General features: G+C 38.9%; 1 protein-coding gene and 1 non-coding gene across 2 annotated transcripts; one reads left to right on the top strand and one right to left on the bottom strand.

Annotated features, from left to right (window-relative positions):
* Window positions 1-287: 287 nt before the first annotated feature.
* LOC119720086 (armadillo-like helical domain-containing protein 3) lies at window positions 288-14,290 on the bottom strand. The gene is made up of 27 exons (XM_038189614.1): window positions 14,170-14,290; window positions 13,197-13,426; window positions 12,563-12,619; window positions 12,221-12,286; window positions 11,934-12,014; window positions 11,027-11,134; window positions 10,764-10,856; window positions 10,298-10,372; window positions 10,011-10,097; window positions 9,332-9,388; window positions 9,033-9,076; window positions 8,698-8,761; window positions 7,464-7,510; window positions 7,213-7,294; window positions 6,826-6,904; window positions 6,268-6,372; window positions 5,786-5,844; window positions 5,354-5,419; window positions 5,060-5,129; window positions 4,823-4,883; window positions 4,529-4,617; window positions 4,309-4,391; window positions 3,775-3,901; window positions 3,295-3,370; window positions 2,896-2,974; window positions 2,641-2,757; window positions 288-1,183 (listed from the first exon to the last, which is right to left on the bottom strand). Exons 2-27 carry the CDS (start codon window positions 13,293-13,295, stop codon window positions 1,091-1,093), a joined length of 2,064 nt encoding a protein of 687 aa, XP_038045542.1. The 5' UTR covers window positions 13,296-13,426; window positions 14,170-14,290; the 3' UTR covers window positions 288-1,090.
* LOC119721127 lies at window positions 7,976-8,083 on the top strand. The gene has a single exon (XR_005270159.1). It is a non-coding gene; the product is annotated as a small nucleolar RNA U13 (small nucleolar RNA).
* Window positions 14,291-14,300: the final 10 nt, after the last annotated feature.

Genomic DNA, 14,300 nt, shown 5'->3' with positions numbered 1-14,300 from the left:
AGCGGGTTTCCGCATTTCCAGACAATCGTGAAAAATGAGATTTGTACAAAAGCCAAAATGCCTAGGGGTTGAAAGGCAATAGGCAAACATGATCGCCAGTGGTTTTTCATCAGCGGAGATTGGAGTCGATGGAACACGAATGACAACAGGATGCTGGGAAAATACGACTCTCCAAAAATAGAATATCTCTGTTCATCTGATCCACCATTCTGTAAAAACCGCCGGATGACTTACACAAAGATCCCCTAGGTATTACCACTTGAAATCACTTGTTGAAACACAGTCCATTTCTATTTTATTTGGGGCTGGGTGTCTTTATTCTAATAGTGCAGGATTTGAGAAAAGGTCAAACCATTTCACCCTTAATGTATTCCCCGCCTATATATCCATCATAGCAATTCATGAATTTGATTTTGTTTTACATTTTTTGTGAAGTCAACTTATCACTGAGGTCAAGGTAAAATTACAGTCGTTCTAACACATTAAACGTCCAGTGATAAAAAGGTCTCATTAACTTCTACTACACATGGCCAACTCCACATTTCTTAAATAATGAAAGGTTTGCGGAAACACCATGTGCGAATAATTTCTCAACTAAGAGAATGGTTCTGAAAAGAACCAGAGGTATAAACTCAACGTTCCGGTCAGTATGCTCTGACCGTCTTCAGGATGTCTCCACATTTCTTCATTGTCTTCTAGTGTCTTCAAGCTCGGAAGCAGAAAATTTGAGGAGGAATCCTTGTTTCATTACAAGGAGTTTGTCATAAAAATGAATTTTAGCCGGCGACACCAAGACGTACTTGGAATAAAGGCTGAAGTCGGCCAAATGTAGCAAAGGTTTCAACAACTGGACAATGACCTTCATTCCGAGCAATATGACCTCTAAGGCATAGTTCAAAGGTCACCTGGACTTCGTTGTGAAGGCGCTTCACCGTGATAGTGCACTCTCATTTCAAGACGCATACGAATGCAACTGAGCGATCGATGCACTTCCAAATGGGTGCATTAATTGCTTCTCAAGCCCGCGTTGGGCTCTCGGCAGTGAAGGGCGCCCTCTGTCGTTGACTGTCAAGGAGTGATTCCTCGCTTCTCACTGGATGGTGGAGAACTCTTGCAGAACGCTCTGCTGCTCCAGGTTGCTGATGATGACGTTCTTGCGGAAATCGCTGATGATGGCTCGAACCTGGAAACATGGAGACAATCTTACAATGAATAAGTACGGACTGTGTGAACAAGTACCCCCTCAAGGGTGAGAAAGGGAGAGTTGGGGGAGACCACTGGGAGGGACCTAATAAGTTGTTCGTACTCCGCACTATACACATGCGAACTTCTAATCTTCACTTACCCGTCTTTAAAAATAGACATAATTACCAGCGCCTTGAGTACCTAATTGTTGGTAGATACGTGCGCTATATAAGACTCCAGTATTATTATTATAATTATGCGCACGCAGTTTGTCCTGTGAACTGGGTTCTTGAAGTGGTCAAAGAGCGCCCTCTACTCTCCGCACATGGAGTTTATATGCCCCTCTTTAGGAAAACCTAAAACCTGTTCCTTCCGTGAATTACAATGTCACAAGTTGGACCATATGAGGTAATTACAGGATCTAAGATGATGAATGTTACCACTTGAAAATACTCGTGTTGTAACCCAAGACATTATGGTCGTGGATACATGTCTCACACCCAGACCAATTTCACCTACTTGAAAACCACTTTTTGACACATTAATCACGGCAGTGAGCTACATTATTGGCACTTTGCAAGATGTAATTTCCTGAGTATGAGAATTGTGAAGTTTAAGTGTTCATCACTTGATAATTGGCAGGATTTTTTGGGTGGAATTTTATCTGAGCAGAAACTTTAAGTGGACGTATCTTGGGTTTTGAGGACTAACAGCTGTATGCTTGGAAAACTTGGCAAGACAGAAATTAGAATGAATGGATATTCTACAAGCTCTCTTGTGATTAAAGCTTTCTACTTATTATGGCAGAGGGAAAATGAATTGGAACAATCAATCTTGAGGGGTAACATGAAGAAAAAAATGCACTTACAGTGGAAATAGTATGTGGTTAGACAGTGTCGGCTGTCGGACCATAACTCAATCCTCTGCAGTGATTAGATTTAATTGGATTGTAGGTCTGGCTACTTTTCAAAAGGTAGTCGTTAAATGTCGGTTGAGGTTGAATATAGTCGGAGTTGGTTGATGCCAACTTTTGGGATGGGGAAAATATTCCATGTTTTGGTTCGTACTGCATGGGGACATTTGTAGATTTGTAAAAAAAAAACACCTCAGTTTGGTAATGAATTGTTGCCTCAATGTTGTTACTTACAAAGCCTTAGAAGTTTCTTAAAGTTTTAAACAAAACAAACGTCAACCCATTCTTTTGACGATCTTTCCAGTAAAAAAAGTAAGCTGGAGAAATGAGACAGTGATCTTGACATAGTAGGAAAACTTTGATCATTTCAATCCACTAAAAAAGAGTGTGGTTCCAAACTTCACATACCGCGAATGGAATTCGGCGTTACAAAACATTCACTGTAAAATTCGCGTGAGTGGAAATGTGTTCAACTTTTGCAAATTTACAGTGCGAATTGCGTTTGGCTTTCGCGCTGGGGATAAACCGGCCTTTATTCTTACCAGTAGCGTAAAGAAGGCAGTTTCTTTAGGCTTCTCTGCATATCTCACATACTGATCCAAGCTGTCTTGCAGTTTGAGTGTCAGCGTGTCGTAGTTTGTCCTGACAACTTCCAAGACCTGCCAAATAAAAAGCAAAAACTTGTTATTTCGTTCACTTTTTGGATAGATTTTTGAATTTTTTATTTTGTTATTTTTACATCTGCGTGATGTTATTTTTTACAGTGGTTTTCCCGCCACTGATGCAAACCTTCTCACCTGTTCTTCAGTCAGAGCTGTCTGCTTATTGGCCGTTGACCAGGAGTCAATCTTGGGAGTGAAATGATTGATGATCGCTCTGCAGAAGACAAGAATTGTGGTAAGGATTGTGCATGAGAAATGCTTCAAACTAAACCCTCTGTAGCAAGAATAACTGCTGGAGGAACAAATGAGATGACGACAGCTGAGGAAAAACATCTATTTTATTCGGTCACTTTGGTTCGATGGTTACGGAGTGTTGTGTTACAATTAAATCAAAACTCATGAACCGTTTACTTTCAAGAATATAACACTGGGAGTGGCCTATGCTACACAAGAAGTTACCAAATCTCTCTGTCTGCCTAGACCTGCATAATTTTGTTCACATTTCTTGCAACAAATTGTTGTTTTGGTCTTTACCTGATATTGACCAGACTGCTGGTCAGTTTGTTGGCTGTGTTCTTGTGTTCTCCGTTGTTGGTTGAATGACGCAAGGCTGATCAGTACAGAGAAAAAAGTACCCAAAAAATCATTAAAAACCTCCCTCATTTGACATTTTTTGCTCAATCTACTCCAGTTGTCCATATTTGACAAGTCTTTTTTCTCTCTTTTTTATAAGATGCAATTCCCTTCACCTTCATTTTTGCCCTTCACTGACGTCTTTTATACACAATGTTCGTTCAGTTTGTCCGTGGGCTTGCAAAAAATTCACAAGCTCACTCCGGTGAGACTCGAACTCACAACCACCAGTCTATCGACGTCTGTCGCATCACTGGTTACAATGGGACATGATTTTGCATGGAATTCTATAATCATCAATGGCACTTCTCTCTTAGTATATAATTCAGTCACAGTTTACTCCGATGGAATGTTTTTGTTCTAATCACAGTCGATTCTCACCCATTGAGTAGAGATTATCAAACGCTTGGTGCATGCGAATCAGTTCGTAGTATAGCTCGTCGTAACTCCCCGGGGTAGGGAGAAACGTGTCACCGTAGGTGATGAACAAGTTGAATAGATTCACCACCTGTGAAGGGAAATATAAGAAGAGTACAGGGATGTTAAGTATGAGGGTTGGAACGTCATTTGTTACAAGTCTGGATTCAAACACAACACAGAGTATACTGAGCCTTTGTGAGTCGAGAACACTGTTCCTCAAACATTATTTATAAAACTATTTATACTCCATCGGTCTGTCGGTCAGTCAGTCTGTCAGTCTGTCAGTCTGTCAGTCTCTCAATCAGTCAGTTAATCAGTCAGTGAGTGACCCAAGTCAATCATTGAACAATAAACTGGTCTTCTGGGTCCACCACAAAATGGAAAAAATAAGGTAGTTCTTTTTGTGTGTATGGTTCTCAAATTCCACTTCAATGTTTTATGAATGATTCGTGATCATAATTCTACAAAAAAAATCGCTACTTGAAGGATTCTTACCTGACAAGCCAGCTCAAATATGTTGTAGTTGGAGACAAGAGCCGACTCGTTTCCCAGCAGGAACTTCAAAAGACTGATAAGAGCTAGGATTAAAAAGAAAATCACAATGGCTGGTTTTAGTACTGGAGAGGGTGACACAGGTAGAGACACAGGTAGAGACACACAGACAGACACAGTGACAAACACCAAGACCGACCGACAGACAGACAGCCCAACCTACCTGTCCAGACCTCCTTCCATGGATACTGCAACCTGACGCGACACTTCTTCTGATAGCACAGTATTCTGTGAATCACACCCGTACACCTCCTAAAGAGATCAAAAACATACATTCAGATTAAAATGCCATCACGCACAAAATGTTTCTTACTACCAGACCCAATCATTATTTCATATCTGACCTTTCTTCAAATACATGCCCTGGGCACTACTCAGGTTTCAAGTTATATATATATTCCAATCCCACCCCCCAAGTTTTTATTTTTTTAAATGGTTGTAAAAATCTGTAACTCACAGGTAGAGTTCCAACGGCAGGCACTTCATCATGTGACTCATGATAAACTCAACCATCAAATCTACAAATGGAGAAAACAAAATGCAGATTAGAATTGTTTCGGAGAAGATCCTTTTTCTCGATAAGTACTGCAAGTCCAATGTTGAAAGACCAAGCACTGATGTAATGATGTCCCTGCCGTCCACAGGATTCCCAAAATATGACTAGAATTCTTGACAACTTAAAAGTTCTACTCACCTAGGAGTGCACACGCTAGCGGTCTTGAAGCCCAGACCATTTCAGTTGTTGCCTTTCGATGTCTCATCGGCTAAAAAAACAAAACAAAGACAGATACAGGGTTGTGAAAACTACAAAAAAAATAGATATTATTAATATACAAGGGTTTAAGCTTCCACAAAATCAATGTCTATGTTTTGGAGGAGGCTTTACTGAGGATAAATGTAAACTCCATAGTAAAAGATAAGGTAAACATTTCGAGCAAGACTGCAACAGGAATATCTTCAATCAGGATTTGACAAGAACATAACTCACCGCTCTGAAAAGTGGCACCCGGAAAGACAAGTTGGCATCATGCAGAAATGAGTTGGCATACTGGTCCTGTGGGAAATGACATCAAAATTAATACAATTTGGCAAACTCTCAATCATTAGACATAATTTGTTGACCTTAAATATGAACTGTGGAATTTTCAAATTGACTTGAAATATTTACATTTCCACAAATCCCAAAACCACTCCATGTTTAATTTAGGCAGACCCCGAATCATGAGTGTTTTTAGTAAGGAAAGGCTTGAAAGTAAAGCTGCGTCCAAATCTCTAGTCTAGAGCTACTGTCTAGATCTTTGCCTATTACAACTACGTGGGAGCAAGCTGACAATGGATGTAGCCATAACTCTGGAAGCCAGTTTCGAACACAGTGTTAGACTTATCAAGAACTTCTCAATTAATAATTAATTAAACTCACCTCAGCGATACAAGTGAGGATTATCAAACATAGCTTGGTGTTGTTTTGCCTCTGTTCATCTGAAACACAAAGATTTTATTCTTTTTATAATTCTTCGCTGTGATTTTTGTAAGACACATTCATTATTTGGTTAATACCTGTTAACTCAATGACCATATCTACCCATCCTCATCCATTCAAAGCCTACGCTGTGCATTGAACCATTCAGAACCACTGAATCGATGGCATGGACATCAACCAAAGTATAAAAACGGTAGCCTGGTAGTGCCGTCAAGAATCAACCAAAGTAGTTATAAGCACCTTGGAAACGTATTCAGTTGGATACCCCTAGCACTGCTCCAGGCTATTAGGCCCAAGTCCATCATACTCCATCAATATTTAGTCACGTCAGGCCTTCTAGACCAAGTCCCCCAAATCCACCAAAATGGGGGGATGGATTTTGAAGGAGTTGGGGTGGTTAGGGTTTTAAGTACAAAAGATACCTTTAAGATCCTGCATGACCATTGAGCAGTAAGAGAGGAACGTGACGAGGATGTTGGTTGGTGACTCACTGACTGGTGCAGGGGAGGAAGGCTCTGGGTGCAGATCTAAGAATGGAAAATGTCAAATTATGATCCAAAAGGTTTCAAATTGATCTATAATTGACTTTTGGTTAGGGCTTATGATTTGTGTTCTTTGGGTCGATGCTTCGAAATGTGGATACAATTCTTGCTATGGGCTGCGGAGAAATTGTGAAAGCTGACTGATACAAAATTGTATGAATTTGAACTTGTACAAAATTTGTAACTGTACAACTTTGTCAAAATATGAATTTGTAACTGTAAAACATTAAAAGTGCATCAATTTGTAACAGGCCCAATTTTAAATGTATGCACTTGAAACTTTACAACCTTGTCACTGTATGAGTTTGTAGCTGTACAAATTTGACATTCATTTGTTTAGCGAGGTTGTAGACTGCAGGCGATGTTGAAATGGTGCGAGCGCATTCTGAATACTTTAGAAATAAGTGGCGTTATCAGTTTGACAATACAGTAACTTACTCTGAGCAGCGCTGGGTACAGCCGGGGGTGACGGGGGACACGTGGTTGATGGGAGTGACTGGACTGGATGGGCATGGTTCTACAGAGATCAAAAACGAGAAAAGTTGGACGTCATGGGATAGAAAATGAAAAAAAAAAAAAAAAGTTCTATATCTGATCTGTGACTTCTTCATTAAAAAAGATTTCGCTTGTAAACATGGTAAAGATTCAGACAAGATTTTATACGACAAGATTTTATACAAGAATCAAGATTCAAGAACTGTTTCAAAAAACAAAACGAGAACCAAGGTACTTTGTTCACACAGTATTTTGACTGAGTACTTGTCAAACTAATATTTTACGTCTTAGGAGGGGCGGGGTTTAGGGGGTGTAGTGGAGAATACTTACATGGGATAAAACTGTCAGGAAGTTCCTGTTGAGATGTACTGCCTCATACAGAGCGAGGAGGATGCAGTTGTCTGGATCCATGCTGCAGTGAAGGAAGAAACACAAGATTACAAGTACAGGTACAAGACATGTTTGGGGGGGGGGGGGGGAGGAGACTGAGAGGGGTGGGGGGGGGGGGGTTAAATACTCAGGTGACCCTGTGATGTATGCAAAACCTTTGATTGTAACAGTTTAGAATGCTTAAAACTCACCTTGTTTGAATGTGCTCACTGTTTTCTCCAACAAACATGTTTCCAACCTGCGACAAAATTAAATATTGAAGATAATCATTAATTTAGATATGTTAATTAACATCATTAAAAAAACAATGAAATAAGTGGATCAGGTACTTGAGTAGTTGTTGTCCAATTAACAGAACAATGACAATTATTTATAGTGGATTTTGAACATTTACATACATGTACATAAACTTGCATAGTTATTGAAATCATGACAGGCTTCTGGTGTGACCTGGGGTCATATTCAAATTGCCTCATGAATAATGCATAAAACCTTTTTTTCACAATTTTGGTCCATCCAAATAAAATTGACTAAATTTTCCTTTTGAATCTGACGCATATAAATTCAGAGAATTTCCACGGATAATTTGGATAGGTTTGCAATTCAAACTAAGAAAACTTTAAATCAGATATGCAAATGAGTAACGCTGTGATTGGGAAGGTACCAGATTTTGATAGGTTAAATTTTTGATTGCTAACAGTAGATCCTTCTAAGGTCAAACGGGAGATGATGATTGGTTGATCATGTCTTAGTACATGAGACGTGTGACCATTTTATCCTTGTTACATACCATCACGTTGACCATCTGATCCCAAATATGGCTTTAAAGGATCTTTTGAGAAGAGAAACATTCAAGTGATGTGCAATGCAGCAAATGATTTCCCTTACACTAGGTTCATTTGTAAAATTTATAACGGGACCTAGAAGTTGAGAAAAATTAATCTAATCCTCCCAAGTCCTTCAAAAATGTTATTTTGGCTCCTGCAGGATTTGAACAGATTCAGAAAGTAGCGTGGAATTAGTTGCCTTAATAGCCCTAATCCCCCAAAATCCTTCTGGCGGTTTTGGAGGATTGAGGATGAATGGTGTTTGAGAAACATGAGGATTTTGGAGGATTGAGGATGAATGTTGTTTTAGCACATGAGGATTTTGAAGGATTGAGGATGAATGGTGTTGAAGCACATGAGGATTTTGGAGGATTGAGGATGAATGGAGTTTGAAGAAGAGGAGGATTTTGGAGGATTGAGGATGAATGTATTTTGAGGCAGGACTGTCTGATGATTTTGAAGAATTGAAGTTCTGGGTATCCTCCATTTGAACATAGGTGCACAATTTTGGAGGATTGAGGATGGTTCCTAGCAAAAAGGCCCTAGGGGGCTAGATTAATTATACAAATTAAAGAAATATGCCATTGTTTATACTGACCATGTTAGTGATTGCAGAAAACCACCCTGTGTAAGCTGTATCGTCTTGTCCCAACTTGAACTGACTGTAAGAAGTATAGAACAAAATAAAAAAAAAACCTTAGAATTCAGGTCAAGTGTATGAAAATGTACGACACATTCATGCACAATTAAAAAAAACAAGCAGTAGTGAAATTCAGCTTTAGAGATAAACCTATACTAGGATCATAATGTCAGGTTCTCATTTGCTACTTTTGTTCCTAATTTTGCTTCAGAATTTTGCCCAATTAAGGTGTTCTTTTCTATTTGATTTCATATTTTTCAAAAATATCGATTCACTGCTGAGCTAGACTGTACCTGTTGTATCTTGCTAACGTTGAGGAGATGACAGCCCCAAGACCCTGATAAATAAAGAAACAATTAAAGAAATATTTCAATAATTAATTGATAGTGTTTCAATACAAGTCTGTCTGAAATGCATAAAATACCTGCAAAAATATGTAGCCCGCTAGTAAAGAGTTAAATCAGAATAACCAGAGATAAGCTACTGTCTAGATTTTTTTCCTGAGATTTTTTTGCTCCTAAATGTTATCTCTTAGTTCCAAAACTTTTTTTTTTTTTGGGGGGGAGTGATTTGTGGCATTGGTTGTACTTACAGTGAGAGCGAGTTCATCATCCATGATTGACAGCTTGACAATGTAGGGATTGGCAGACTGTTGGGAAGAAACAAATACAAGTATGAACATTAAAATTCCAATACAAGAGGTTTTGGCTTCCTTTAGCGTCCAAAAATAAACAATTATGCCATGGTGATAGGCTTGAGAGCGGAAATGTGATTATATACAAGATTATAAATATGGATGAGGTACGTGATACAGAATATTACAACAGAAATAAAATACTGACAACTCAAAATACGAACTGAGAAATCTTTTAACTCCAGTGACTTTTAGTAAACTTGTGTTTTTTAAAGATTGAGATGAAATATAGAATCACAATTTAGTATGCAAGATAGAAACAGGTAGTGTTAGGATGAGACATTCACGTGTGCAGAGCCACAGTCGACTGTCTGATATATCATAGCATGTCAGTTTTATGCTACCCCCGCATCAGCCAATCGGAGTCGACTTTAGAAACTGTGACGTCATTTGGATTAGAAATGTGGACTAACCTGCTGACTGGTCAATTTGGATGACATGTTTTTGTAATACAAAGGGATACGGAAGACCCAGTATAGAAGGCGCCCGCTGAATGGTCAGAATCTCTTGCTGTGCAAGAGAATTTTTCACAGACTAAGAAACAGACAGATAGATAGACAAACAGTCCAACTAGTACCTCGTATTTTCTGTAGTTGACCAGCAATGTGAGCAGCAATACTGCCTCATACCCATGGTCTTGTCTGGAGGTAGGATTAGCCAAGATCTGAAACAATACAGAGACAGACGTCCATAACATGACTTCAACTATCAAGATCAGGTTTGAACCCAACTCAACATGCTTAACTGCTAATGTGACCCACGTGTAGGGATTAAATGTAGGTAATGTAGACAATCTTTTGATAACCAATTGGGAGTTCTGGAATTTATTCTAGATTTTCAAAATCAAACTGGAAGATGACCAACCTGAATAATGGACTCAAAGACGCTGTTGATCATCAGGTATTCCAAAATGGTGTTCTGACTGACGTTATCTGTTACCTGCATTTCGAGGGGAAAAAAGGAACATGTCAAAATTGAATTGTTATTAATTAAGGCGGCCCATCAAATCTAAATACGAAGTAGCAATGTTGGTACCCCTTTTTGTTCTATGGTATTGCCAAAGACCTCAAATTAGGCTTGATGTTGGTGTCTGAAGTTCTGTGATGACATAAATCCCCATATTTTGAAAAATAAAGGCCACTTTTTTTTATAATTCAAATCGGATGGAGATTCTTGTAGAAATTTTCATCACTATAATTTTAGCTTGCCGTAATGAGAGTGCCGAAGGTTTTCAAAGAAGCTAAAATGGGTTTTATCAGGGAGATTTGTTTCAAATTCATAATTGTGAATGAGAAGCTTAAAATATTTAAGAAGTGATCTTTGTACTTACAGTTGCAAGGATAAGGAACAATCGCAGGGCAAGGTTCTTCAGGCTGACTGAGTAGACTCCGACTAAGATGGAATTTAACCTTTCTACCAAATTCTGTTGGGAAAAATGGTTGGACACTGAATCAAATTCGTTTTTTTATTTTGTTTTGTTTAACCAGGGTAGCCCTATCAGTTAACAAAGAACCTTTCTCATTCAAACGATTTTGATTTTTTTTGTTATTGGTGTGCATGTTTCATATATTTATAGCATGTATCTGTGCATACCGTCATCAGCATTTCAGCCGAGTCAAATCCAATGAGAATATTGATGACATCAAACCCGTGATCTGACAACGTTCGCTTGTGGACCCCTCTCACAAGAGCACACAGTGTCTAGAAAAAAAGCAAGGTGAAAGAGAAATATACAGAGCACACTTTTAAATCTATTCATCGTGATGTAGTTTTCTATATTGACATGAAACGCCACACATACAACTGTTTCAATCTAAAAGAAAAACCTGATAGGTTCATAATTTTGAAGCTGATGCTCAAGCAGGGTGTGGCTAGGGTGGGGTTTGGGGTTAGAAACTGAGTTGTTATGGGGTGTGTCCTGGGGGTGTGCCGAGGGGTATGGCTATGTTCTCCCCTGAGGTGCATTTTATTTACAACCCTTAATATAAGTAAGGTATAATGAGGGCATGTCAAGGGGTGTCATGGGTATGTCTAGGGGTGTGGGGTGTGCCATTGGGTGTGCCGTGGGGTGTGCCATGGGGTGTGCTTTTGGGTTTGTCATGGGGTGTGTCATGGGATGCTCTAAACTTTGCAGATTCTTTGTGGACCTGTGAACAAAAGAGGTCCACAGTACAGGACAGAAATCTTTAATGCTTTGTGGACTTCCATACGTCCACACTAGGTTTCCCCCTTTTTGGAAAACAGGTTCAGAGCCATATTTGGGTTAGGGTTAACCGTCGCAAAATGAAGAGGAACCTCAAGGAAATCATGATAAAAACTTGGGTTAAAAGATTGTTAACAGTGGGAGTAAACTGATGTTTTTCTCCAGTTTTTCTGAACAACACGAATACAAAGGAATGTCCACAGTAGGTATATAAGGTAAGGCTGTCTGGGTGTGTCATTGGGGTTGTGACATGGGGTGTGTCATGGGGTGTATCAAGGGGTGTGGCTATGCTCTTACCTGGAGTGCATTGACAACCCTGATGGGGTGGTCCTGTTTCAGTGTAGCCACACTGTGGTAGAACAAGGAATTGATGTTATCCTGTAAATAGATTTAAAAAAATATTCATCATTGGCAAGTCCAACACTTAAATATTTCCTCTACAAGCTGAAACAAATGTGTGCAAAAATCCACGAAAGATCTTCACAAGTTTATTTCATCATTTGGACAGAGTAAATTTGTATCTCTTTTTAACAAATTCACAGCAAGAAAACAGAGCGTGGACGACACAAAGCACGAGTTCTCACCTTTATCTTGAGCAGCTGCTGGGGTTCCAAAGCACCAAGTTCACTTTCGATGTACTTAACATTGGCCTAGAGTAGAGAAATGAAGATTATTACACGTTAACCTCACTGAATATTTACTAAAAAAAAAACCGTTTGAAGTTTGAGAATATACCCAAATTACAGGTGTATTGTATAACTGTTAGGCCCCAACTATGCCATGGCCACTATAGTTGGGATATCCCGACCAATACTTGAGGAATTTCTAACTATAGCTGGGACGATCTTACTGTAGTTGGGATCGCCCCAACTATAGGTGGGAGTTGGGAAGTTGGGACATCACATACAACTGTTTGCCTGTGTTACCTTTAGAAGGAACAATTCATCCCAGAAATTTAGGTTTCCTCTTGACGCATCTTGACCCTTGAAAGCAAAGTAGAAAATAAAAATCATTTCAAAACTTTTTCACTGATTAATGTGGAAAATGATATAAAAGTGTTGGGGTTTGGGTATTTTCATTACCTACCTGAAACAGAAAACTTTTGTGGTTGTAAAAAAAACAATATATTAGGCCAAAAAAAAAAAATATTCGGTCTCTGGTCAGACCAAAGTTCCAGAATTGACGCGGGGACGCGGCTTTTTTTTTTTTTTTTTGGCTTTTTTTTTTTTTCTTCAAGCTTGGATTGTACAGACAAGGTGGGGTATTTTTTTGCTTTTTTTGGTGTCCTCATGTAGGTGTCCTCCATAATTTGCCTTTTGTTCTCGATCATTTGCCTTGGTGCAATTTCCCATTCCTTGGTGGTCTTTGGTAAAAAAATTTGAGGAGGTGCGGCAATAGAGGGTGCTGTTGGAGCTACCGCGGAACATTTTGGAAAAAAAAAGATTGACGCGCATGATTAAAATCGACGCGCGCGCTGACCAGAGACCGACTTATTTTTTTTTTTGGCCTTACTGCAAAAAGAATAATTTGAATGATTAATCAAATATGTCTGAAATTCACCTTAAGAAATGCATCGTAGATATCAAGAATTTTCTCCTTGAGGGCAATCTTCTGGTCTGAACCTGGCCGCAGTAACGTAGGTCCTTTTAATCGAGGCATGGCTGGCGTAGATGGCTGGATGAACAATGAATGAATTGATGTTTTTTTTGCTGCCTGGTGCTGTTGTGTGGTTTTGCTGGAAATTCTGAGTGCTTTGTTGGTTGACACAGTGTGTACTGCCTTCACTGAAACTGGAAAGTACAACATTTATACATGCATGACATGTGATGAAACAAAAATTTTAAGAATATAAATAAAATGCTATTTAGTTTTAAAAAGGCAAAAAACATAACGGTCTCCATTATTAAACAGCCTCAGTACACTTTCCAAGCAATCGCCGTGCTTATTGATTGCTTGCCTGATCCCCTTCCCACCCCCACCCCCTAAAACCTTCTCTGATAAGCACTGCTAATCTCAATGTTCCTTTTCATTGACGCCAATTGAATTCCCCTTTATATATTTATTTCTTTGTTCATTACTTTATTTCATTATTCATTATTTATTTCTCCATGTACTTGTGTTTTTAACATTTTTTTTTCTTAAATGAAAATCCCGCCAGCAAGGTTCTCAAATTGCAATCGCCTTGCGCAAGTTGTAACGTACGCACGCAAATTAAAATGGCGCGGTGTAATTTGCGTGCTTCGGGAGTCACTCGCGCAAGTTTAAACCTGCGCGGGGGACTTAAATTGCGCTCGACATTAGTACTATCACCCCCCTGACTGTCAGTAACTATCATATCAGTGAAGAAATAAAACACTTAGCAGTCTTAGGCAAACAGACATGATTGATGGACGCCTTTTTTTCTGAACAAGATTTATCTTCGTCTTTTATAGTTTTTTTAGCTTAGCCTGGAAAACAATATATTATAAAAACCCTTAATATTCAAATTAAACTCTTCTGTTTTATTTTCCTCATAAAAAGTATTAACAATTACCTTATAAATGAGAAATTCTGAAGTCAAGTCGACGTCGGCACACGCACGACAACTTTTCGGGAATGATGTTGGAAGTTCTAACAGTATACAGTATGCACCCCAATATATTTATTATACCAATAAAACGCAAA

The sequence above is a fragment of the Patiria miniata genome, unplaced genomic scaffold (assembly GCF_015706575.1).
Source record: "Patiria miniata isolate m_02_andy unplaced genomic scaffold, ASM1570657v1 HiC_scaffold_9, whole genome shotgun sequence".
In the NCBI taxonomy this organism is placed as follows: domain Eukaryota; kingdom Metazoa; phylum Echinodermata; class Asteroidea; order Valvatida; family Asterinidae; genus Patiria; species Patiria miniata.
This window is presented reverse-complemented; position numbering and strand designations above follow the sequence as displayed.

Bases quoted from the DNA above. Each gene is read 5' to 3' on its own strand.
- LOC119720086 (XM_038189614.1), bottom strand. From the start codon at position 13,295: ATGCCTCGATTAAAAGGACCTACGTTACTGCGGCCAGGTTCAGACCAG. The intron at 11,135-11,933 runs GTAAGAGCATAG...CTTTTTTTCTAG, and splicing joins GGGTTGTCAATGCACTCCAG to ACACTGTGTGCTCTTGTGAG. The intron at 6,373-6,825 runs GTAAGTTACTGT...TTCCATTCTTAG, and splicing joins TGTACCCAGCGCTGCTCAGA to ATCTGCACCCAGAGCCTTCC.